Here is a 23405-nt window from a genome sequence, read left to right on the forward strand (position 1 = left end):
GATCCCTCCCAGTTCTAAAGTTTCCATCCTGTGATCAGTGTCACCCCTGAGGCTTACTGCCCAGATGACCTTGAACAAGTTTGTCACTAAATCTCCCTGGGCTTCAGTTTCCTCCCCCGGAAAATGCTTGGTGAAGGGCATGGAATGATCTCTGATGTCCTGGCCACCCCCGACTGTCTATGATTCTAACATCAGAAGACTCTAAGTTCTTAAACATCCTATAATTCTAACAGAGGTGGCTGGTGGCTCAGTGGTCAGAATGCTGGGCCTGGGGTAAGGAGGACATGAGGTCAAATCCAAACTCAAGCACCATCTCTGTGACTCTGGACAAGCCACTAAACCTCCGTCTGCCTCAGTTTCTTCCACTGTAAAGTAGAAATAATGATGGTACCTATCTCCCAGGGTTATTGTAAGGATGAAATGAGAAATGATTTAGAAAGTGCTTACCACAATGCCACGAGCATAGTGAGCACTTTATAAATGTTTCCTTGCTAACATATGTAGGGCACTCATGCCCTCAAAAGGGATGGAGAAGCAGTACTACATGGCAAGCCAGAGAATCTGGGCTCTTTTCCCATCTCAGCCATGTACCTCACTCCACCACTGTGACCTTGAATAAGTCACTTCCCTGAAGCTCCCAGGAGTCTGAACTTAGAAGCAGAAAGGACCCAGAGGCCATCTAGCACATCCAGCTCATTTTACAGATGAGGACGGTGACCCCAAAAAGTGACTTGCCCAGGGTGACTCAGCTACTAATAGTCAGAGGTGAGATTTGAACCCAGACCCTCCCTGACTCAAATAAAGTCCAGCCTTCTATCCAACACTCCATACTTCCTCTCTGTCCTCAGTTTCCTTCCTTGTAAACTGGGGGGGGGGGGTGGTGACTAAGATGGCCTTGAAGGTAACTCCCAGCTCTCAATCTGCAATCTCCACAATGTGCTGGCAGGACAGCTGAGGGAGGTTCGTGCAAAGCGATACAAATGACTAAGGAAGAAGACACTGGTGTGTGGGAACAAACAGACCCAGGCGCTGAGGGGCCGTTATCCCTGTGACAAAGTGGGAGAATCCCCAGAAGAAGGACTGGCAGGCCGCAGGCTGGCAAAGGACAGGGGAGAGGCCAGGCAGGGACAGTCCTGGGTCCTCTGAGAGGCAGGGAGATAGCATCGCGCACAGGGGATGTTCTTCTCAGAACTCTCCAGGCAAAAAGAATGTGAGCTGAAGGCTATGGGGGCCATAAAGTGAGGCAGCAGGCTCTAGAGAACGAGGTTTATGGGCAGGAATAAAAGCTGAAATGGTCAGCGTTGAACTAAATGGCCATTAATGAGGCATGAACATTGGGAAGGTGTAAACACCTCAGAGGCAGGAGAGAGCAGATGAGCTGAGAAAAGGACAGGAGATTAACAGAGTGTGTCTGAGAAGGCTTGGCCCTTGGGAAGAACACCACCAGCGATGGGTGCTGGGAGCAAAGGTCCCGGGGTGGGGAGGGGGGGAAACGGCAGACAGAAGATAGGGTCCCATCAATGGACTATCTGGCTCTGCCTCCAACCCAGCCTAGGGACAGCTCCATGTCCTGGCCCCGCGGGCTCCAATAGCCAGAGCCCAGAGCTGGGAAGCATGGGACCAGGGTTCTCTGCTGCGGGCTCTGCTGCTAACATCTCAGTTTGATCAGTTATTAAACGGCAATTATTAAATGGGGATAGCATGATAGAGGAAAGGAGCCTAGGAGTCAGATAATACAATGTGTGACCCGCCCCCCCCATGCCTTGGTTTTCCCATCTGTAGAAAGAGGGGGTTAGACTTGGTGACCTTTAAAGGTCCTTTCTGCCAGTTAGTCAATGAGCCTGTGATGATCCTAGGGCCCTGGCTGGGTTACAGCCATAGCCCTGCCTTGTTTGGACAATTCCTGGGTAATTCATTCAGTACTGTCACTGACTCCTAGGGAAAAGGTCTTCAGCAGTTCCTAAAGTGTTAATCCTCAATTCCCTCATCTTCTGAGCCACCCAGAGTTAAGCAAGGGAACCACACTCACTCCTGCCTCCTCACTCAGTCAGTCACCTATACAACCACAGAATCCACTTGGGAAGTTTGCTGGCTAAGCCACCCCCTTCACTGTCCCCTGGGTGTGCCCTGAGAACAAGTTTCTCTGGTTAGGTGCCATGTCCCAGAAGTACCTCCCTCATAAGAAGGGCCTCCCTGAGAATCTGGGCAGAGTCACCAGTGTCTGAAGGGATGGCTGCCAGGAAGCTAACTCTTGGACCCTTCTGGAGTCCCAGACCCCTAGGCATTCTGCCCCTCCTCACTGGGATCCATAGGGCACTGAAGGTCTGGCAGCCCAAGCTGGCTTCTCTCAGTTCCTAGATGTGAACACCTGTGAGCCTTTGGGGAATGTGGCCTCTCAGCTCTGTACCTGACCCTGAGCCACTGGGCAAGCCCCTTTCCTGCCTTCCCTGACTTCCCTGCCCAGCCCCTCACACTCTACCCTCTAACCTTCTCCAAATCCCCCAGCTCTCTTATGGATTCTATGCCCCCTCCCTGCTTCACTGAGCTCTCCTACCTTCTGCTTCCCCACCACCGTTCCCAGACCCTCATGATTCCTGATAGGTGGTCCTTTCTCCAAGTCCCTTCCCTGTTCTCCCAACCCTGCCCCCAATTCCCAGCCCCTTGAGCCTACCATTAGCCTGGGGACCTCTAGGGTAGCCTCAGCCCCTGCCTCCACCCACCTTCCCATCCCCTGCTGCCTCAGTCATCCTTACTCCTTCAAACTGTCCCTTGCCTCTCCTTCCCCAAGTTTCTGGACTATACTGCTAGCCCAGAAACTCCCCCTCGCTTTCCTTGTTTCTGCTGCCCCAGTCCCTCTTCCTTGGTGCAGCAGAGCCATTGTCTAAGCCTGGGTTTTCCAGCTCCTGCTCTCCTGCTCCCTCCCTGCACTCCCCTTCCCATGCATCAATCTTCTCCCAAGTCATAGGATCATAGACTCTCCAGCTGGAAAGACCTTTAAGCATAGTGTCTGATCCACCCTTTAGAAAATAGCATGTTCAGGTTAGGGGGGTTCTTAGAACATGGTGCATTAAATGTCTGTCACAGCTAGGAGGAAACTTAGAACAGACTGTCAGAGCCTAAAGGGTCACCGAAACGGTGTCATGGTTGGAGAGCTAGCTCAGCTAGTCCAGCCCCCTCATTTTGCGGGCTCAGAGGGTTGAATGACTTATCCTCGGTCTTTCGGTCGCCCCCTTAGCTCCCGCTGTCTGTGCTCTCCTGCCCTGCCCCTGGGTCCCCTACGTACCCACAGCCCCACGGCCATGACCACCACGAAGTAGATGACAATGACTGAGATGTCCGCAGCATTCTTGATGCGGTCCGACGAGAGGGGAGGCGCGGGGGTCCCGGCAGAGACACTGGGGCTCACGGTGACGTCCATGGTGGCAGGTCCGTCCCGACCGACAGACAGATAGTTCTGTGCAGTCCCGGATCCGCTGCCTGCCTCCTTATAGTGCCTGTGCCGGGGCTCCGGGTTAACGATCAGCCCCGGCCCGGGGAGGGGAGGGCAGAGGAGGCGGTGGAGGGCAGGACGGGGGAGTGGCTGGAGAGGTGGGAGAGGGAGGCCCCCTCGGGTCCTTCCTGGGCAGAAGTTCCTTGGGGACGGGTTTGGGGGTGGATCTGAGAGAAGTGGAGTGCCGAGCTTCTGGGATCCCGAGAAAGGCGGAGGCTGGGCCGGGGCAGGGCAGAGGCAGGGTAGGTATCGAGCCGGGTGCGGGGAGGAGCCCGGGCGGCCTGGGGAAGGGAGGGGAGGGTGCCCGCCTGCCCTTAAGGATCTGGAGCCCAAGAACGGTGGCCACTCTTGACGCTGGACTCCTGCCCAGGGCAACGCTGGGGGCCCTGAGTAGCCCTGGCCATGATGATGACCCTCTCTGGGCCTCAGTTTCCACAGCTTAAAAATGGACAGAATAACCTAGTGAAAAGAAGGCTTGATTTCCTGAGTTGATATGGACTCTGCCACTTGCTGCCTTTGCGACTCTGTTCGGGTCCCTTGAACACATGGAAAACAGGAGCAATCCTGTAGCAGAAAGAGCGCTGCTATTGGCATCTGGAAAACCAGCCTCAAAGGCCAGCTCTGCTACTGGATACCTAGCAGCCCTGCTCCAGTCACTTACCCTACCTACCTGGAGGAGCTCTTGTGAGGAAATCCGTTGGATCTGAGGCAGCCTGGTCTAGTGGAAAGAGAGCTGACTTAAGCATAAACCTTAGGGAATGGGAGCCTTGGAGTCCAGAAGACCTAGGTTCAAATCCAACTTCAGATACTTACCAGCTGTGTGATCCTAGGTAAGTCATTTCATCTCTGTCTGCCTCAGTTTCCTCATCTGTAAAATAGTTATACTCTATGGGGTTGTTGTAAGGGTCAAATAAAATAGTATTTGTCAAATGCCTTGCCACTCACTAAGTGCCATGTCATATAATAATATTAATAATGAGTGTTTGTATGTATACAAAGCCTTAAAGTTTCCAGAGCGCTTTACAAATATAGTCTCATTATGTCCTCAGAGCAACAGTGAGAGGTAGGCGCTACTGTGATCTCCGTTTTACAAATGAGGACACTGAGAGGAAGGGAAGAATGAGTATTTATATAGCACCTGTTATTTGCCAGGCATTGTGCTAAGTGTCCTCACAACACCAAGGTAGATGCTGTTTTTACCCCCATTTTACAATTAAGGAAACTGAGGCATATAAAGGTGAAGTGACTGGCCCAGGCTCATACAGCTGGTGGGTGTCTGAGGCAGGGTCTGAGCTCAGATCTTCCTGACTTCACATCATCATAGGTTTTAACATTCTTTCCTTTTTCGTTTTTGAGATCCAGATTCTCTCCTGCTTGCCCCTCCCCCACCCACTAAGAAGGCAAACAATTACACATGTGAAATCATGCAAAACATATTTCCATATTAGCCACATCACAAAAAAAAGGCAAAAAAGTTAAGAAATTGAGAAAATTATACTCCAATTTGCACTCAGAGTTCATCATTTCTCTCTTTGGAAGTGGATAGCATTTTTTCATCATGAGTCCTTTGGAATTGTCTTGGATCATTGTATCGATCAGAGTCGCCAAGTCTTTCACTGTTGATCATCATACAACATTGCCGTCGCTGTGTGCAATGATCTCCCGGTTCTGCTCACTTCGCTTTGTATCAGTTCATATAGTTCTTGCCATGTTGCGGTTTTTTTCCCTGAAACCACCCTCTTAATCATTTCTTGTATAGCAAATAGTATTTCAATGCAATCATATGTCACAACTTGTTCAGTCATTTGCCAATTGATGAGTATTCCCTCAGTTTCCAATTCTTTGCCACCAAAAAGAGTTGCTATAAATATTTCTAACATATACATCTTTTTCCTTTTTCTTTGGTCTCTTTGGGGTACAGACATAATAGTGGTCAAAGGGTATGCACAATTCTACAGCCCTTTGGGCATAGTTTCAGATTGTTCTCCAGAATGGTTGGAGTGGTTGCCTACTCTACCAACAATTCATTAATGTACCTATTTTCCCTCATCCCCTCCAGCATTTGTCATTTCTGATAGGTATGAGGTGGTACCTCGGGGTTGTTTTAGTTTGAATCTCTCTAATCAATAGTGGTTTAGAGCATTTTTTTGTGTGACTATGGATAGCTTTGATTTCTTCTTCTGAAAACTGTTCGTATCCTTTGATCACTTGTCTATTGGAGAATGGCTGTTATTTTTTATAAATTTGACTCAGTTCTATACTGAGTATATATTTGAGAAATGAGCCCCTTATCAGAGAAGCTTTCTGTAAAAAAAAATAATACAACTTCATTATCAGTTGCCTTTTAGCAAAATGTAGTTTCCCTGATTGTCTCTTTCAATTAGGTCTAATCATGTTTTTACTTCATCTGAGATCATGATTGCTACCCTTCCCTTTTTTTAATTCAGCTGAAGCATAATAGACTCCAGCCCTTTATTTTAACTCTGTGTGTGACTTTCTGTTTCAACTGTGTTTCTTCTATATAACATATTGTTGGATTCTGATTTCCAATCCCTTCTGCTATCTGCTTCCATTCTATGGGTCAACTCATCCCATTCATATTAAAAATTATAATCACTAATTGTACATTTCCCTCTATCCCATTTTTCTCTGTTTATCCTTCTCTCTCTCTTTTTTTATCCTGTCCCTCGTCAAAAGTCTACCTTGCTTCAGACCACTGTCTCCTCCAATTTACGCCCCCTTGTCATCCTCTCAAAAATCTCTTATCCTCTTCCCCTCTTATCTCCCTATTGGGTAAGAAAGATTTCTATACCCAATTGACAGTATATGTGTGTGTGCATGTGTGTATACACATATACATGCATACATATATATATATACACTTTCCATCTTTGAACCAATTCTTATGAGTGAGGTTTAAGCATTGCCTGCCATCTGCCCATTTTCCCCTCCATTATATAAGCTCTTCCTTGCAAGCTTCTTTTATAAAAATTTGTCCCACTCTACCTCTCCCTTCCCCCTTCTCCCACTGCATCCTTCTTTCTCACCCCCACATTCTTTTTTTGGAGAGCATTCCAACTAATCAATTCATACCTGTGTCTTATGTCTATGCAGACTCTTTCTAACTCCCCTAATAATGATAAAGAGATAAAATAATAATGATAAAGATTCTTAAGAGTTACATTACCATCTTCCCATATGGGAACATAAAACAGTTTAACTTTACTGACTCCATTATGATTACTCTTTCACATTTATCTTTTTTATGATTCTCTTAAGTCTTTTGTTTGACTCTCAAATTTTCAGTTCAGCTCTGCTCTTTTCATCAGGAATGCTTGAAAATCCTGTTTCATTAAATATCCATTTTTCCCCAAAAGCATTATACTCCATTTCATTGGGTGGGCTATTCTTGGTTGTAATCCTAGCTCCTTTGCCCTCCAGAATATTATATTCCAAGCCCTCTGCTCCTTTACTGTGGAAGCTGCTAAATCTTGTGTGAGCCTGCCTGTGGCTCCACAATATTTTAATTGCTTCTTTCTGGGCACTTCAAATATTTTCTCTTTGATCTGGGAGCTCTGGAATTGGGCTATCATATTCGTGGAAGTTTTCATTTTGGGATCACTTTCAGGAGATGAATATTTGCAATTTCTATTTTACCCTCTAGATCTAAGATACTGGGGCAGTGTCCTTTATAATTTCTCAAAATATAATGTCTAGATTCTTTCTTTAATCATGTCTTCCAGGTAGTCTAATAGTTCTTAGATTATCTGTTCTCAATCTATTTGCCACTTCAGTTGTTTTTCCAATGACTTATTTCACATTTTCTTCCATTTTTTTCTCATTCTTTTTACTCCATTTATTGTTTCTAATATCTCATGGAGTCATTAGCTTCCACTTGCTCAATGCTAATTTTTAAGTAATTATTTTCTTCAGTGAGTTTTTTAACCTCTACTTTCATTCGTCAAGTCTGCTTTTTAAGGAGCTTTTTTCTTCAGTGAATTTTTGTACCACTTCTTCCATTTGGCCTATTCTGCTTTTAACGGAATTCTTTTCTCTGGTGAACTTTTGTGCATCTTTGACCATTAGGGTAATCCTGTTTTTCAAGGTGATATTTTCTTCAGTATTTTTGATGTCTTTTTTATGAAGTTCTTCTTTTTTCATGTTTGTCTTGCATTGCCCTCATTTCTTTTCCCAAGTTTTCCTCTAGTGTTCTAATCTCTTTCTTTAACTCTTCCAGGAATTCTTGGTGGAATTGGGTCCAATCAGCATTTCAGTTGGAGGCTGCTTTTTTGAGCTGTTTTCACATTGTTGTCTTCTCACTTACTGTCTTAGTTTTCCTTGCTTTTTATGGTTAAGTTTTTGTGACTGTTGTTTTTGTTGTTGGTGGTTGCTCATCTTTCCAACCCATTTCTTGACTTTGAACTTTGTGTTAAAGTTTCACTCTGCTCACCTGGGATGGGGAGGCACTGGCCCAAGCTTCAAGCTTCAGTCTTCTTCAGGCATCTATTTTCAGAGCTAGTTCTGGGGGTCTGCAAGTTTTTAGTATTTTCAGGGTAGTGTGATCCTGGGAGAAGTGTGGTCGCTGCTCTCCTTGTCTGCATTCTGGTCTTTACCCAGGAAGCCACAAGTACTGTTGCTCCTCTCTGCCTTGGAACTGAGACCAGGGTCCCTGCTCCCTTGGGACCAATAACCAGTGCTCTCCTCTGCCCTGGAACTGCAACTCAGAACTGATTATGAGGAATAGACTTGCCAATCAGTGCCAGCTGCACCCAGTGCCAGCAGAGGGTTCCCTATAATCTCTTTCTGACCAGTTGTCCAACTCCTTCACTGTCTCTGGGCTGAGAGCTCCTGAAGCTGCTGCTGTTGCAGTGGACACCTCCAAGGTCTACTACTGGTGGTCCTGCCACCCTCCAGACTTTCACCCACCCTGTGTTGCAGACCTCTCCTGAAGATCTCCAAAGTTGTCTTAGGCTGGATAAATGTCTCCCTCTGACCTTTTTTGTCTCTGTTGCTCCAAAATTTTATTTAAGGTATTATTTTAGAGTTGTTTGGAGAAGAATATTGGGAGAGCTCAGCTAGGTCATGGCTTATACTCTGCCATCTTGGCTCTGCCCATCATGGTTGTTATTACTCTCCACCCCACAATCTGTGTGTGGTCCAGACATTGTCCTTTTGATTCCTTCCTTTGGACAACCCATATCCTCTTTTCATGCCTTTGTATCTATTGTTCCTCATGCCTGGAATGTACTCCTTCTTCACCTTCCAGATACAACTGAAACATCTGCATGAAGCTTTTCCTGATTCCCCAGATGCTATTGCCCTTCTCCACCCCCAAAACTGTCTTGTGTCTCTTTTGTATATGTCTATGGATGTATATATGTCTTTCTGAGTAGAATGCAAGCCCCCTTGAGGGCATAGACTGCTCACCTTTGCCTTTTTTCCCTAGCACTTAGCCCAGGGGTTCACTAGTTCCTACTGTAGTGACTGGCCTGGGACAAATCACCCCTCCGAGACTCCAGCAAGTAAGACACTGAATTATAGAGTTAGTGCTTCACCATCTGCCCAGGGTGGACAGGGAGGCAGCTTAGTACAGTGGGCACTGCTGGATTGGATGTCAGAGGAGTTGGGTTCAAGTCACTAGCTTGAGAAAGTCCTTTTCCCCCTCTGAGTGTCAGTTTCCTCACCTGTAAAATGGAGAAGTTGGATCTGATTGGAGCCCAAGGTCCCTTCCAGATCAATATAATTCATGACACCCCTCCCAAAGAAATCACAGGTCCTTGATGCAGTGATAGAACGTGCTAGTCTGTTGTGAGTTATTAGTATTATAGCTTTATCTATGAACCTGACCCCCAATGTGCCTTTGCAACCACAAATGTAGAGATGAAGCCAGCTTATGGGGAATGGCAACTCCTGTATCCCCAGTCAGTTACCTTTTGCAATCACAAGGTAGTTGGGCTTGCTGGCTATAACCATAAATATAAGTAAGTTATATAAATATCATATATACATACCTATTAGATGTTATATATAATAGGTACTATATATATATATATATGTATATATGCATACACATTTGTGTGTGTATATTTGTATTTGCTTATCTGTGTTCATGTTGCCCACACAGCTCACAGTAGAATGTGAGCCTTTTGAAGACAGGGGCGATTTCATTTTGTCTTCTGGTCCCTAACACCAGCAAGCACTTTGTAAATGTTTGTTCCATCATCAGAAAGTACCAAGGATAAAACCAAAACGCCTATTTGGGGAACAACATGGACACAGATAAACTGCATAGGGAGGTGAAACAAAGTAATTGGGAGTGGCGGGGCGGAGAACAAGAGTAAATGGAATCAGGACTCGAACCCAGGTAGCAGTTAATCTGGGACCTGGAGGATAGCGCCCGTGTCAGCGATCCGGGTAAATAATCAGCCTCTGCCTGGTCAGAGAGGGGGTGGCAGAGCAGCAGTGGAGGTAGGGGCAGAAGAGGGACCCCACCAGGTTTAGGGAGCGAGGAGCGGGTCCTTCCTGGGCCGGATGTCGGATTGTGGAGTGGATCCAAGAGGAGTTGAGTATGGTGCTACTGGGCTCCAAAAAAAGGCTCAGGCTGGGTCGGGACAAGGCAGGGTAGGTATCAGGAAAGGTTCAAGGAAGAGCCCGGGCTTAGTTTCCACAGGTGAAGATGGGGAGTGAGGAGGAAGGCGAGTCATTCCTGGTTCGGGTGTCAACAAGTCCGCAGTTTCGCTGGAACCCTGGGAACTTATTAGACAGTAAGCTCCCTGAGGGCAGCTCAATGTTGTACTCCCCTAGGAGAGAGCACAGGATTCTACTCAGAAAGGGTACTCAACCAATAATTATTGCATTTTAATTATCCCTCAGTAAACTAGTATTTATTAAGCTTTTACTATATGCCAGGCACTGTTCCTATGAGCTCCTAGAGAACTGGGGCTGGTTTTTGTCTCTTTTTGTATGCCCAACACCTAGCACAGTGCCTGGCACATAGTAGGCACCTAATAAATGTTGACTAAGTGCTGAAGATACAACTAAGAACAAAACTATGGTTCCCTCTGTAGTAGGAGACTGGAGGAACAGAGATCCTCAAAAAGCCTTGAATGCCAGACAAAGGAGGAGTGGGGGGTGGGGGAAGGAAATTAAAAGTATGTCAGCAGGTATCTGAAGGGCTGTCCTTGGCAAAGGTGTTAAACTTGTTTGGTCCTGGGGGACAGAACTAATAGAAATGTGGTGAGCTATTGACAAGTCCAGCAGGGCAGAGCTGGCTGGCTCAGGAGGAGAGTTCTTCAAGCACCTGCCAGAGAAGTTGTAGAAGGGTCGATGTGGGTGGGATTCCATTTCTTCCAAGCTTCCAGCTCTGAGATTCTGTGAATTCACACCTTAGTGGGTAAGGGGGAGCTCAGTGAGAGACAATATGCATAGGACTTATCTAAGCACAATTTGGATGAGGAAATTACAGAGGCAAACTGGGGGAGTAGGTGGCCCGATGCATTCCAATTACATTTGGAATCAAGAGAGATGAGGTGAAGACCCTAGGCAAGTCATGTAACCTCTCTGAGCCTCAGTTTCCTCATCTGCAAAATGAGGGGTGATAGTAAATAGCACCCACCTCACAGAGTTGCTATGAGGATCAAATAAGGCATTATTTCAAATATTCAAGCAAAATAAGCCAGTCTTGAGTGAGGGAGGGATGTGAAAAGGTCTCTGCATTCAATGGACTAAGTTGGTGTGGACATGTCGGATGGGCTGGAGGAGAGAAGCTAGTACAGGTGAGAAGTGGGGAGCTCCTAAGGCGAATGGCTGGGGTGGCTGTGGAAGCTAAGAGAAGGGGATGGTTAGGGAAGATGGAGAAGACAAAGAAATGACAGCATTTGGGGACTAGTTGAATGAGGAGAGAGGGGAGAAAAGGAGTGAGAAGTCAAAGATGACTTGCGTTTTAAGGCTTGGGTGCCAGGTGCAATGAACAAAAAGAGGGAAAGGAAGATTGAGGGGGGATGAGAAAGTGGGATTGCTCCCCCTCTGACACTCTGGCATCGGGCCAAACAGCACCTCTTTTTGTCCCTCAAACACCACCCTCCATCTCCAGTCTCCAGATCTTGCTCTGGCCATCCCACACGCCTTTCATTGTGTTGCCTGTGCTTAGAAGTGCATGGCATATAGTAAATGCTTAATAGATATTTGTTGACTTAACTGATTCCCCCAGTTACTAGTTCCTTCCCTCCCAAACTACCTTATATTTTACTTTGGCTTTATCTGGATTTATTCTCCTTGTATTCATTCTGTATGTGTTTATTTGTTATCTTTCCTATTGGAGCATGAAGTTCCTTGTGACTAGGAATGGTTTCATCCATTGTCCTTGTAATCCCAACATCTAGCCCAGAGCATAGCAGGCATTTAATAAATGTTGTTGATTTATTGGTTGACATGTCAAGACTAAGGTAACAGTGGGACATCCAGATAGAATCTAGAATTCTAAAAGATTGCCCAATTATGGCTCTGCCTCACTTAAATCCAATTCATGAGCAGGTCAGGACATCACCCTTGTGATGTCGTTGGTCCCTCTTCCAGAACCAAGGATGAACAACAATAATAACAACAAAAACAAAGAACTCTAAAAAGAGGTCAGGAAAAAAAAAAAGAAAAAAAAGAGGTCAGGGCTGGACACACTGGATGAATTGCAAAAGTGAGTGGTACAATGTCATAGAGGGAGAGAAGATTGGCAAGGGTTGCCATGATGAGTAGAATTTAGAAAGTCAAGAAGGAAATCATTAATTTGGATGAGGACATAAATAATAGCTTGTGTGTTTATAGCACTTTAAGCTTTGTAAAATGCCTTACAAACATCTCATTTGATCCTCACAACAACCTTGTGAGGGGATTGCTATTATTATCCCCATTTTTCAGGTGAGGAAACTGAAGCCAACAGAGGTTAAGTAAGTGACTTGTCCAGAGTCACACAGCTGATAAGTGTTTGAAGTTAGATTTGAACTCAGGTCTTCCTAACTCCAAGTCCAGTGCTCTATCCATAATAAATAGTCTGTTTATCAATTTATCAATGACACCAGGCTGAGGGGACTACCCAACACATCAGATAACAGAATCAGGATCCAAAAAGACCTTGACAGGACAGAACATTAGACAAAACTGAAGATGAAATGTAATTAAGGTCAATGTAAAGTCTTGCATTCCAGTTCAAAAACTCCATTCCCCAAGGATGAGCCGGGTGAGGTCTGGTTAGACGACAGTTCATTTGAAAAATATCTGGGGTTTTGGTGTGCTAAAATGTAGCTTAGTTGGCTCAATGAGTCAGCTGTATGAAGCCTCAGCCCTTCCACCCACCCTACCCCGATAAAAGCTACTATGATATTGAGCTATATGAGGAGAAGCATGGATACCAGGAAAAGAGAGGTGATCACAATAGGAGTATCATGATCCATTCTGGCCACCACAGGCTAGAAAGGTCTTTGAAAAGCTAGAGAGTGGCCTTCTGGGAGCCAAGATGGCAGAATAAGCAGTAAACAGATGTCACTCTCCCTTATTGACCTCTGGAAGAAAAAAAAGACAGAAAACAGCACCCCAGGAAAAATCCTGAAACAACAGAGCCAGGAGAAAGATGGGGTGTAGCAGTCTTTTAGCCCACAAAACTTGAAAGAGTGGCTAGAAAGATTCATCTCACTCTGGTAAAAGGAGAGTACATTGTAGGACAGGAAGCATCCAAGCAAGACAGCAGCAAGCCCCACCTCAACCAACCAGCAGAAGATCCTGAGCCCCACGGTGGTGGAGTAGGCAAACACCAAAACCAGGACTTGCCCCCCACCACCAATGTGCCTTAGCATAGCCAGGGGAACTGGCAGACTCTAGCTTGGAGAACCATGACATGCACCAGTGCAGCTCTGGGCAGGCAGGCATCCTCCAGAGGTCAGACCTCTATGTGCTTCAATGCAGCCCAAGGAAAATGTAGAAAAACCCCACCCAGCCTTAGCAATACCAGACACCACCACTAGGTCCCCAGCTCAGCACTAGGTAAGCTGCCAGATCTCTACAGTCTTCAGCTGCCAACACCTGAAGCCCCAGCACACAGAGCCAGTGACAAGACTCTTGGCCCCCAGCACAAGAAGCTTGGGACAGTATCCCCTATGACCCAGAAGCAGAGCTCAACTTTAAAAGCCAGGAAAGAGACAAGGAAGATGAGAAAAAAACAAAAATGAACACTGACCATAGATAGTTTCTGTGGGGACCGAGAAGATCCTCAGAAGAGGACAAACTCAGAAGAGGACAACATTGTCAATATATCTACATCTGAAACCTCAAAGAGGAATATGAATTGGTCTCAAGCCCAAAAAGCCTTCTTGGAAGAGCTCAAGAAGGATTTTAAAAGTCAAATAAGAGAGGGAGAAGCAAAATGGGAAAAGAAATGAGAGGTATGAAAGAGAGAGTCAACATCTTGGAAAAGGAAGGACAAAAATTGATTGAGGAAAACAATTCCTTAACAAATACAACTGGCCAAATGCAAAAAAAAAAAAAATCCACTGAAGAAAACAACTTCTTAAAAAGTATAATTGGCCAATGGAAAATGAGGTAAAACATCCAACTGAAGAAAACAATTCCTTAAAAATTAGAATTAGGCAAATGAAAAATAATGACTCTATGGGACATCAGGAATGAGTCAAACAAAATCAAAAGAACAAAAAATAGAAGAAATTGTAAAATACCTCCTTGGAAAAACCACTGACCCAGAAAATAGATCCAGGAGAGATAATTTAAGAATTATTGGTCTACCTGAAAGCCATGATCAAAAAAAGAGCCTGGGCATCATTTTTCAAGAAATTATCAAGGAAAACTGCCCTGAGCCCTGTAACAACAATGCTACTTTCTGCTACTGTGGCTATGTAACACCAGCAACACCAGCACACAGGAAGGCTACTAGAACAGGTTCTTTGATCTGCTTTTCTAAGGAAAGCAACTTTAAGGGTTTTACTACCTCACTTTAATTAAACATACATATATCATTCACTTAGTTCAGGGGGAAAAGTCAGCACTTTGAACTTCAGAGAAAGCACCAACAGAAATTACAAGCAGAAATTATATAAACAAAGCAAAATAACACAAATCAGCAGACAGGCTTCTAGCTGTCTGTCCAAGACATTACATACATAGTTACCAAAGAGAGAAGCACCAACATCTTGGTTTTTCAAAGCCAGGGGGCTTTGAAATGGCTACCCAGAGTCTTGTCTGGTCAAATCACATGACACTCTTCCAGTGAGTAAGCCCCCAAAGCAAGATGCTAACCTCAGAGTATATATACACTTCCTCAGGGTCAGCCTACAGTGGGCGTCATGACCATGTGACTCAAACTCATGTCACTTAGGCTTTCTTGTGACTTAAGCAGGTCATCAAATTGATTCAAACAAAGGCAAGTCTCAATAAAAAGCACTTGACTGCCTTAGTGCTGAGAAGAACTAGAACAAGAGTCCAAGTAAAGTCCTCTTTCATCTTGACTCGAGGTTGACTTCCCATTCCTAAGGCTCTTCCTCTGTAGGCTGACTGCTCCAGACTCTTGCCTAGATTCACACCTAGGCAGCTCTCCCCACCTGCATCAGGTCTCAGCTCATGGGAACGACTCCACTCCAAGCTCCTGCCCAACAGCAAGCTTCAGGGCTTTCTGCCCACAGCTTCTGTTTCTGGGAAAACAAAGCTTAACAGGGCGGCAACACAGACCACCAACACCACCATCTCAATTCATCTCCAAAGTCCAGAAGCTCTGCGTTAACAGCTCAGTTCACTTTAACAGCTCTCAAAAGGGACTTAAGCCAAGCCTCCTTCCCATGGGCAGGTCTCTGCCCTGCAGCTCCACTTGTCTCCACTCATCTTCAAACTTCAGAGGCTCCTTCAGCAAGTCACTGCCATCAAAGGTCTCCTCACTCTCAGAGATCTCCTCTCTGCTCTGGAGGTCTCCTCCCATCTCCTTTAGGTCTCCTCTCAGCTCAACGCTCACAGCTCATTCTTCTTCATCGCTTCTCTTCTCAACGCTGGCAGCTCTCTCGATGTCTTCTCTTCAATGCCCTCTCAATGTCTGCTTCTCTCACACTCTGGGCTCTCCTTATATACAGTTCTAGCCAGCATCTGATTGGCTAGAACTGAGGTCTCTGATTAGCTGGATACATGCACATCTGATTGGCTAGAACTCAACACACATCCAATCCAGCAAAAACCCCACTTTGCTTGCCATTACAATCCCCTGGTACCAGAGGGTAAAATAATAATTGAAAGAATCCACCTATAACATCCTGAAAAAGATCCCAAAATGAAAACTCCAAGAAATATTGTAGTCAAATTCCAAAATTATCAGGTCAAGGAGAAAATACTGCAAGCATCCAGAAAGAAACAATCTAAATATTGTGGAACCATAGTCAGGATTACATAGGACTTAGCAGCTTCTACATTAAAGGATCAGAGGACTTGGAATATGGTATTCCAGAAGGCAAAGGAGCTTGGATTACAACAAAGAATCCGCTACCCAGCAAAACTGAGCATAATCTTTCAGGGGAGGAGATGGGTATTCAATAAAATAGGGGACTTCCAAACTTTCTTAATGGAAAAAAGCAGAGCTGAACAGAAAATTCAGTCTTTAAATACAAGACTCAGGAGAAGCATAGAAAGGTAAACAGGAAAGAAAAACAAATACGTTATTCAATAAGATTAGACTGTTTGCATCCCTACATGGGAAGACAATACTTGTAACTCCTGAAAACTATACCTTTATTATGACATTTAGAAGGGTTATACATAGACAGAGGGTATGGGTACAAATTTCTGGAATGGCCCTAAACATACTTCTGCCATTTTGTACTATGTATTTATGTGAAATGACATTCTCAGCATTGATGATTATAAAATCAAAATATTAATCAACTCTGAAAAACATTGAAGATGCTCTATGTCCTGCAGTATCAAATACCCTGCCAAGATTTAATTCTTTATGTAGAAATAAATAAGTACATCCATCTCATTAGTACGCGACTTTGCTTTTGTTTTTAAAAAATGGTAAAATTTTATGTATACCAAAGAATTGTTTTAAAATAAATTTCTTTATGATTCATTATCAGTTAATGTTTGATTTGTATACCTATTTTATATACCTATATGCCCGGGATTGCATAAAAATTTCTCGGGGGAACAGGGGTCACAAGTGGAAAAAGTTTAAGAAGCCCAGACCTATAGGAAGTAGGAGGGGAAAGGGGGGAAAAAGGAAGGGGGTTAATAAAAGGGAAGGTAGATAAAGGAAAGCGGTGGTTAGAAGCAAAACACTAGTGAGGAGGGAAAGGGAGAAAGAGAGAAAAGCATACACGGGGGTGGGAATAGAATGGAGAGAAAGAAACAATCAGTAATCATAACTGTGAGTGTGAATGGGATGAACTCTCCCATAAAATGGAAGTGGATAGCAGAGTGAATTAAAAACCATAATCCTACAGTACATTGTTTACAAGAAGCACATCTGAAGCAGAGAAACACACAGAGTAAAGGTAAAAGGCTGGAGTAGAACATATTGTGCTTCATCTGAAGTAAAAAAAAAAAAAAGCAGGGGTAGCAATCCTAATCTCAAAGAAAAAGCAAAAATAGATCTAATTAAAAGAGATAAGGAAAGAAACTGCATCATGCTAAAAGGCACCCTAGACAATGAAGTAATATCAATACTAAACATATATGCACCAAGTGGTATAGCATCCAGACTCTTAGAGGAGAAATTAACTGAGTTACAGGAAGAAACAGACAGCAAACGTATGCTAGTGGGGTACCTCAACCTCCCCCTATCTGAACTTGATAAATCTAACAACAAAATAAACAAGAAATAAGTTAGGGAGGTAAATAGAATTTTAGAAAAGTTAGATATGATAGACCTCTGGAGAAAATTGAATGGTGATAGAAAGGCATATAACTTTTTCTCAGCAGTATGTGGCATCTACACAAAAATTGACCATGTACTAGGGCACAAAAACCTCACAAGCCAATGCAGAAAGGCAGAAATGTTAAGTGCATCATTTTCAAATCATGATGCAATAAAAATTACATTACATTGAATGACCATGGAAAGGTATTCTAAAAATTAATTGGAAACTAAATAATCTAATACTAAAGAATGAGTGGGGTAAACAACAAATCATAGAAACAATCAATAACTTCACCAAAGAGAATGATAATAATGAGACAACATACCAAAACTTATGGGATGCAGGCAAAGCTGTTCCTAGGGGAAATTTTATATCCCTAAGTGCTTACATGAATAAAATAGAGAAAGAAGAGATCGATGAACTGGGCATGCAACTAAAAAAAGCTAAAAAAAAAGAACAAATTAAAAATCCCCAATTAAATACCAAATTAGAAATTCTGAAAATCAAAGGAGAGATTAATAAAATTGAAATTAAGAAAACTATTGAACTAATAAATAAAACTAAGAGCTGGTTTTATGGAAAAACAACAAAATAGATAAACCTCGGTTTAATTTGATTTAAAATGAAAAGAAAGAAGAAAACCAAATTGCCAGTATCAAAAATGAAAAAGGTGAATTTGCCACCAGTGAAGGGGAAATTAAAACAATAACTAGGAGCTCTTTTGCCCAACTGTATACCAATAAATCTGACAGTCTAAGTGAAATAGATGAATATTTTAAAAATATAAATTGCCCAGAATAACAAAAGAGGAAATAAAATACTTAAATAACTATTTCAGAAAAAAAATGAACAAGCTGTTAATGAGGTCTCTAAGAAAAAATCACCAGGGCTAGAAGGATTTACAAGTGAATTCTGCCAAATATTTAAACTACAATTTATTCTAAAACTATATAAACTATTTGGGAAAATAGGTGAAGAAGGAGTCCTGTCAAATTCTTTTTTTATGATACAAATATGGTGCTGATGCCTAAACCAGGAAGAGCCAAAACAGAGAAAGAAAATTATAGAACAATTTCCCTAATGGATATTGATCCAAAATTTTTAAATAAAATATTAGCAAAGAGATTACAGCAATTTATCACAAAGATAACACACTATGAGCATGTGGGATTTAGACCAGGAACCCAAGGCTGGTTCAATATTAAGAAAACTGTCAGCATAATTGACCATATCAATAACAAAATTAACAGAAATCATAAGACTATCTCAATAGATACAGAAAAAAGCTTTTTGACAAAATACAGCAGTCATTCCCATTAAAAACACTACAGAGCCAGGAATAAATGCAGTTTTCCTTAAAACAATAAGCAGCACGTATCTAAAACCATCAGCAAGCATTGTCTGTAATGGGGATAAATTAGAAGCATTTCCAATAAGATCAGGAGTGAAACGAGAATGTCAATTATTTTCACTCTTATTCAATGTTGTACTAGAAACGTTAGCTTTGGCATTAAGAGAAGAAAAAGAAATTGAAGGAATTAGAATAGGCAAAGAAGAAACAAAGCTATCACTCTTTGCAGATGATATGATGGTATATTTGGAGAATCAGAGAAAATCAAGTAAAAAATCACTTGAAATAATAAACAAATTTAGCAAAGTTTCAGGTAAAATAAAACATGTATATCATTGACATTCTATATATTACCAAGCCCAGCAGCAAGAGAAAGAAAAGGAAATTCCATTTAAAATAAATGGAGACAAAGGACAAAGGATATGAACAAGCAGTTTTCAGATGAAGAAATTAAAGTTATCTATAGTCACATAAAAAATACTCAATCACTATTGTAAGAAATGGGAGGAGGAGTTTTGTTTCCACAGAACTGAAGGTATACTTCCCCTTCCTCCTCCACCCCAGCTTTAGCAGAAACCAGGCCTCAAGGTCAGTCAGGTGAAGGTCAGAGGCTTGTACATGCCTTTTCAGAAGGCAGTCAGGGGAACCAGGTTGAACCAGTTCAAGCTTATCTAGGGTCTGGTCTTGGTCAAGAGTCCAGGCCTACTGATTTGCATAATTTGCATGTGTTAAAGAGGGAACGTAGGGGAGTAAAGAATGTAGATTAATCCTAAACTCAGACAAGGAAAATCTAATTAACTTCACTTTTGCTTCTGTATCCTTATTATCCTACTTATATAAACTGTATAACCTAGGAAAACTATGTAAAAAAATAAAAAAATGTAAACTAACCATAACTGTAGCAGGAGTGGAGGGAATGGTTACCCCTGCTCCTGCAGCTGTATCAGTGTGAGTGTCCAGTGAGCACTACACCCGCTCTCTCGAGTGAGCCTAATAAATGCCTTTCTCTGCGCGCTCTAGTCCTGAGTTCTTTGGGTGAGAATGGGCCAATCACATGGATTTTCCTAAGGTAAAGGAAAGCAACGAGCAGCGGAAGCTTGTCATGGCTTGCTTCCTGATCCTGCCTTGGAGAGTCCTGTGATCCACTAATGGTCCTGTAAATCCACTCAGGATTTCCCTGGGGAACCCTATGGTCTGCACAGCCTTCTTAAGTGGACATCACTTGGGACTTCCGGCCCTGTCGCAGGAGCCTTGTGATCTTACCGCTGTTCCAAGAGGCTATCACTTGGGTTCTCCTTAGGGTCTGACCCTTAGGGGGGCCCTGGGATCCCCACAGATTAAGAGGGGTTAAAGGGGGTCTTCCTTGGGGAGTCCTGTGGTCTGCACAGCCTTCCTTAAGGGTCATCACATAGCTCTTTCCCAGGGTCCAGCCCTAGGAGGTCCTGGGATTTCCCCACAACTGTTCTAAGGGGCCATCGCTTGGGTCCTCCTTAGGGTCTGACCCCTAGGGGGCCCTGTGATCCCCACAGATTAAGGGGGGGCCACCGCTTGGTCTTCCTCTGGGAGTCCTGTGGTCTGTACAGCCTTCCCTAGGGATTATCACAGGGTTCTTCCTCAGGACTTTGGCCCTGCCTAGGAAGTCCAGTGTTCTCACAACTTGGGGAAGTCCAGCGATCCCCAAAACTGCATTTCCCACACTATTGATTAGAGGAACGCAAGTTAAAATAACTCTGAGCTACCACATTACACCTATCAGATTAGCTAACATGACAAAACAGGAAAATAATAAATGGTGGAGAAGATGCAGGAAAGATGGAACACTAATGCATCGCTACTGGAGTTGTGAGCTGATCCAACCACTCTGGAGTGCAATTCGAAACTATGCCCAAAGGGCTTTAAAACTGCACATCCTTTGATCCAGCAAGACCGCTGCTAGGTCTGTATTCCAAAAAGAGAAAGGGACGAGCGCGGACAAAAATATATCTACGTTTGTTTGATTGAATTTCATTACTTGTTGATTAATATCTATCCATAGAACAGGGAATGTCGGGGCAGGGAGGGGCCTCAGGACAGGGACGTCAGAGCTGGGAGGGGCCTCAGGACGGGGACGTCAGAGCTGGGAGGGGCCTCAGGACGGGGACGTCAGAGCAGGGAGGGGCCTCAGGACGGGGACGTCAGGGCTGGGAGGGGCCTCAGGACGGGGACGTCAGAGCTGGGAGGGGCCTCAGGACGGGGACGTCAGAGCTGGGAGGGGCCTCAGGACGGGAACGTCAGAGCTGGGAGGGGCCTCAGGACGGGGACGTCAGAGCTGGGAGGGGCCTCAGGACGGGGACGTCAGAGCTGGGAGGGGCCTCAGGACGGGGACGTCAGAGCTGGGAGGGGCCTCAGGACGGGGACGTCAGAGCTGGGAGGGGCCTCAGGACGGGGATGTCAGAGGTTGGAAGACTCTGGCAACAAGAGCTGGGAGGGCCGGTTGGGGGTGGGGGAGTGTCTCTTGATAATGGCAGCTAGGTGGCATTGGGCCTAGAGTCAAGAAGACCCGCGTTCACCTCTGTCCCAGATGCCAGCGGTGTGACCCTGGGCGAGTCACTTAACCTGCCTGTCTCAGCGCCCTCATCTGTAAAATGGAGACAATAATAGCCCCTACGTCCCAGGGTTGCAGTGAGGACAAAATGAGACAACATTCGTAGATACCTAGAGAACCCGAGCGCGTTCTGCGAGTGCGGCTCTGCGTTACATCCTGTCTACGTGAAGAATCCAAGGAAGCGTGGGGGTAGAACAAGGGAAGAGAGCGCCGCCTGCGAACGATGGGCCGGACGCTCGCCTTTCGGTCCCGATTCGTTTTGGGGCGGATCATTCGAAGAGACTGGAAGCAGAGTTTGCAAAGGGCCAGCGCGCCTCTGGGCCAGTCTGATCTCGGTTCCTTTTGCCGAAAATGACCGGACTTGCGCGGGAATACTGAAGATGCAGCGCGGTTGGATTTTAGCCAAGATTTCCGTAAGATGCGGCCCGCTCTTCCTATGGAGAAGTCAGCGACGAATGGATTAGACAATAAAACTGTCGGTGGGTTCTGACACGGCGGTCTGACCAGTCTCAAGGAACGGTGATTGATGGTTCAACGTCAGCGTGGTGTGTGGTCTCTAGTGGGGTGCCATGGGGCTCTCTTATGCTGTTTAATAATTTTTATCCATACCTTGGGCAAAGGCGTGAAGTACACCGATCGGATGTGCAGATGGCTTACAAGGCAGAATAAGCTTCCCGAAGGGTCTTGAGGGACAGAAGGAGATTAAATGGAGATCATTGTAAAGTCTTTCAACGAGGACACCAGCTGCACTAAGGAAGGGGATCCTGGGTTGTCTAGGAGGTGAGAGTCCCTGTGTGCTCTTTAGACCTCATCCAGAACATCGTAGTCCACTCAGGGTACTACAATTTACAATATAGCTGGGTGGCACAGTGGGTAGAGCACTGGACTTGGAATCAGGAAGACTGATCTTCCTGAGTTCAAACCTGGCCTCAGACAATTACTAGCTGGAAGACTCTCTGGACAAGTCGCTTAATCCTATTTGCCTCAGTTTCCATGTCTGTAAAATGAGCTGGAGAAGGTAATGGCAAACCACTCTAATATCTTTGCCAAGAAAATTCATACAGGAATATTTATAGCAGCTCTTTTTGTGGTGGCCAAGAATTAGAAATCAAGAGGATATCCAATAATTGGGTAATGGGTGAACAAGTTGTCATACATGATTGTGATGGAATAGTGTTGTGCCATAAGAAACAATGAGCAGGCAGATTTCAGAAAAACCTGAAAAGACTTACATGAACTGATGCTGAGTGAAGTGAGCACAACCAGGAGAACATTGTACACAGTAACAGCAACATTGTGCGATGACCAACTGGGAACAACTTAGCTGTTCTGAGCAATACAATGACACAAGACAGTCCGGAAGGACTCAGGATGAAAAATGTTATCTGTCTCCAGAGAAAGCACTGATGGCAGGGAGGGAGGGAGGGAGGAAGGAAGCAAGGGAGGGAGGGAGGAAAGAAGGAAGGAAGGAGGGAAGGAAGGAAGGAAAGAAAGAGGGAGGGAGGGAGGAAGGGAGAAAATAAGGGAAGAAGGACGGAAGGAAGGAAGGAAGGAAGGAAGGAAGGAAGGAAGGAAGGAAGGAAGGAAGGAAGGAAGGAAAGAAGGAAGGAAGGAAGGAAGGAAGGAAGAGGAAGGGAGGAAGGGAGGAAGGACTCGCTGGGGACAGTATAGCCATCTGTAAGTATTTGAAGCCCTGATGTATGGAAGAGGAGCTAGCCTTGTTCTGCATGGCCCCAGGGGGCAGAACAAGGAGAAGTAAGGGGAAGCCTTGAGAGGTAGTGAGCTCTCTGTTAAGTGGATGGATATCTTTAAGCAGATGCTAGATAACCTCTTGCCAGGTATTTTATTGAAGATTCTTATCCAAATCTGGATGGGACAAGAGTGTCTCAGGCACCTTCCAAGTCCAACATTCTGTGATTAGAAGAGGTGTCCAAAGCCCAGAGAAGAATTCATTACCTTTTCTCCCAGATCCTGTCCCCCTCCTCCTAACTGGCCCTCAAGGCTTATAGCCTCAGTACCACCTGCCCTTCTCACTCTCCCTCACTCCGCATAACCTATCAGTGGCCAAATCTTTGTCATTTGTCC

At 44.6% G+C, this 23405-nt stretch overlaps 1 protein-coding gene across 5 annotated transcripts in view; it reads right to left on the bottom strand.

The window, feature by feature from the left end:
• Nucleotides 1-3418, bottom strand: part of SLC5A1 (solute carrier family 5 member 1) — a 75659-nt gene extending 72241 nt beyond the window's left edge. For 4 of the 5 annotated variants that reach the window (XM_036738040.1, XM_036738030.1, XM_036738012.1 and 1 more), the window contains exon 1: nucleotides 3284-3418. In XM_036738040.1, the coding sequence (XP_036593935.1) occupies nucleotides 3284-3418 (135 nt within the window). The remainder of the gene's footprint in view (nucleotides 1-3283) is intronic. The other variant, XM_036738049.1, reaches the window with a different exon arrangement.
• Between the last annotated feature and the right edge of the window lie 19987 nt (nucleotides 3419-23405).

The sequence above is a fragment of the Trichosurus vulpecula genome, chromosome 1, assembly GCF_011100635.1.
Source record: "Trichosurus vulpecula isolate mTriVul1 chromosome 1, mTriVul1.pri, whole genome shotgun sequence".
In the NCBI taxonomy this organism is placed as follows: Eukaryota; Metazoa; Chordata; class Mammalia; order Diprotodontia; family Phalangeridae; genus Trichosurus; species Trichosurus vulpecula.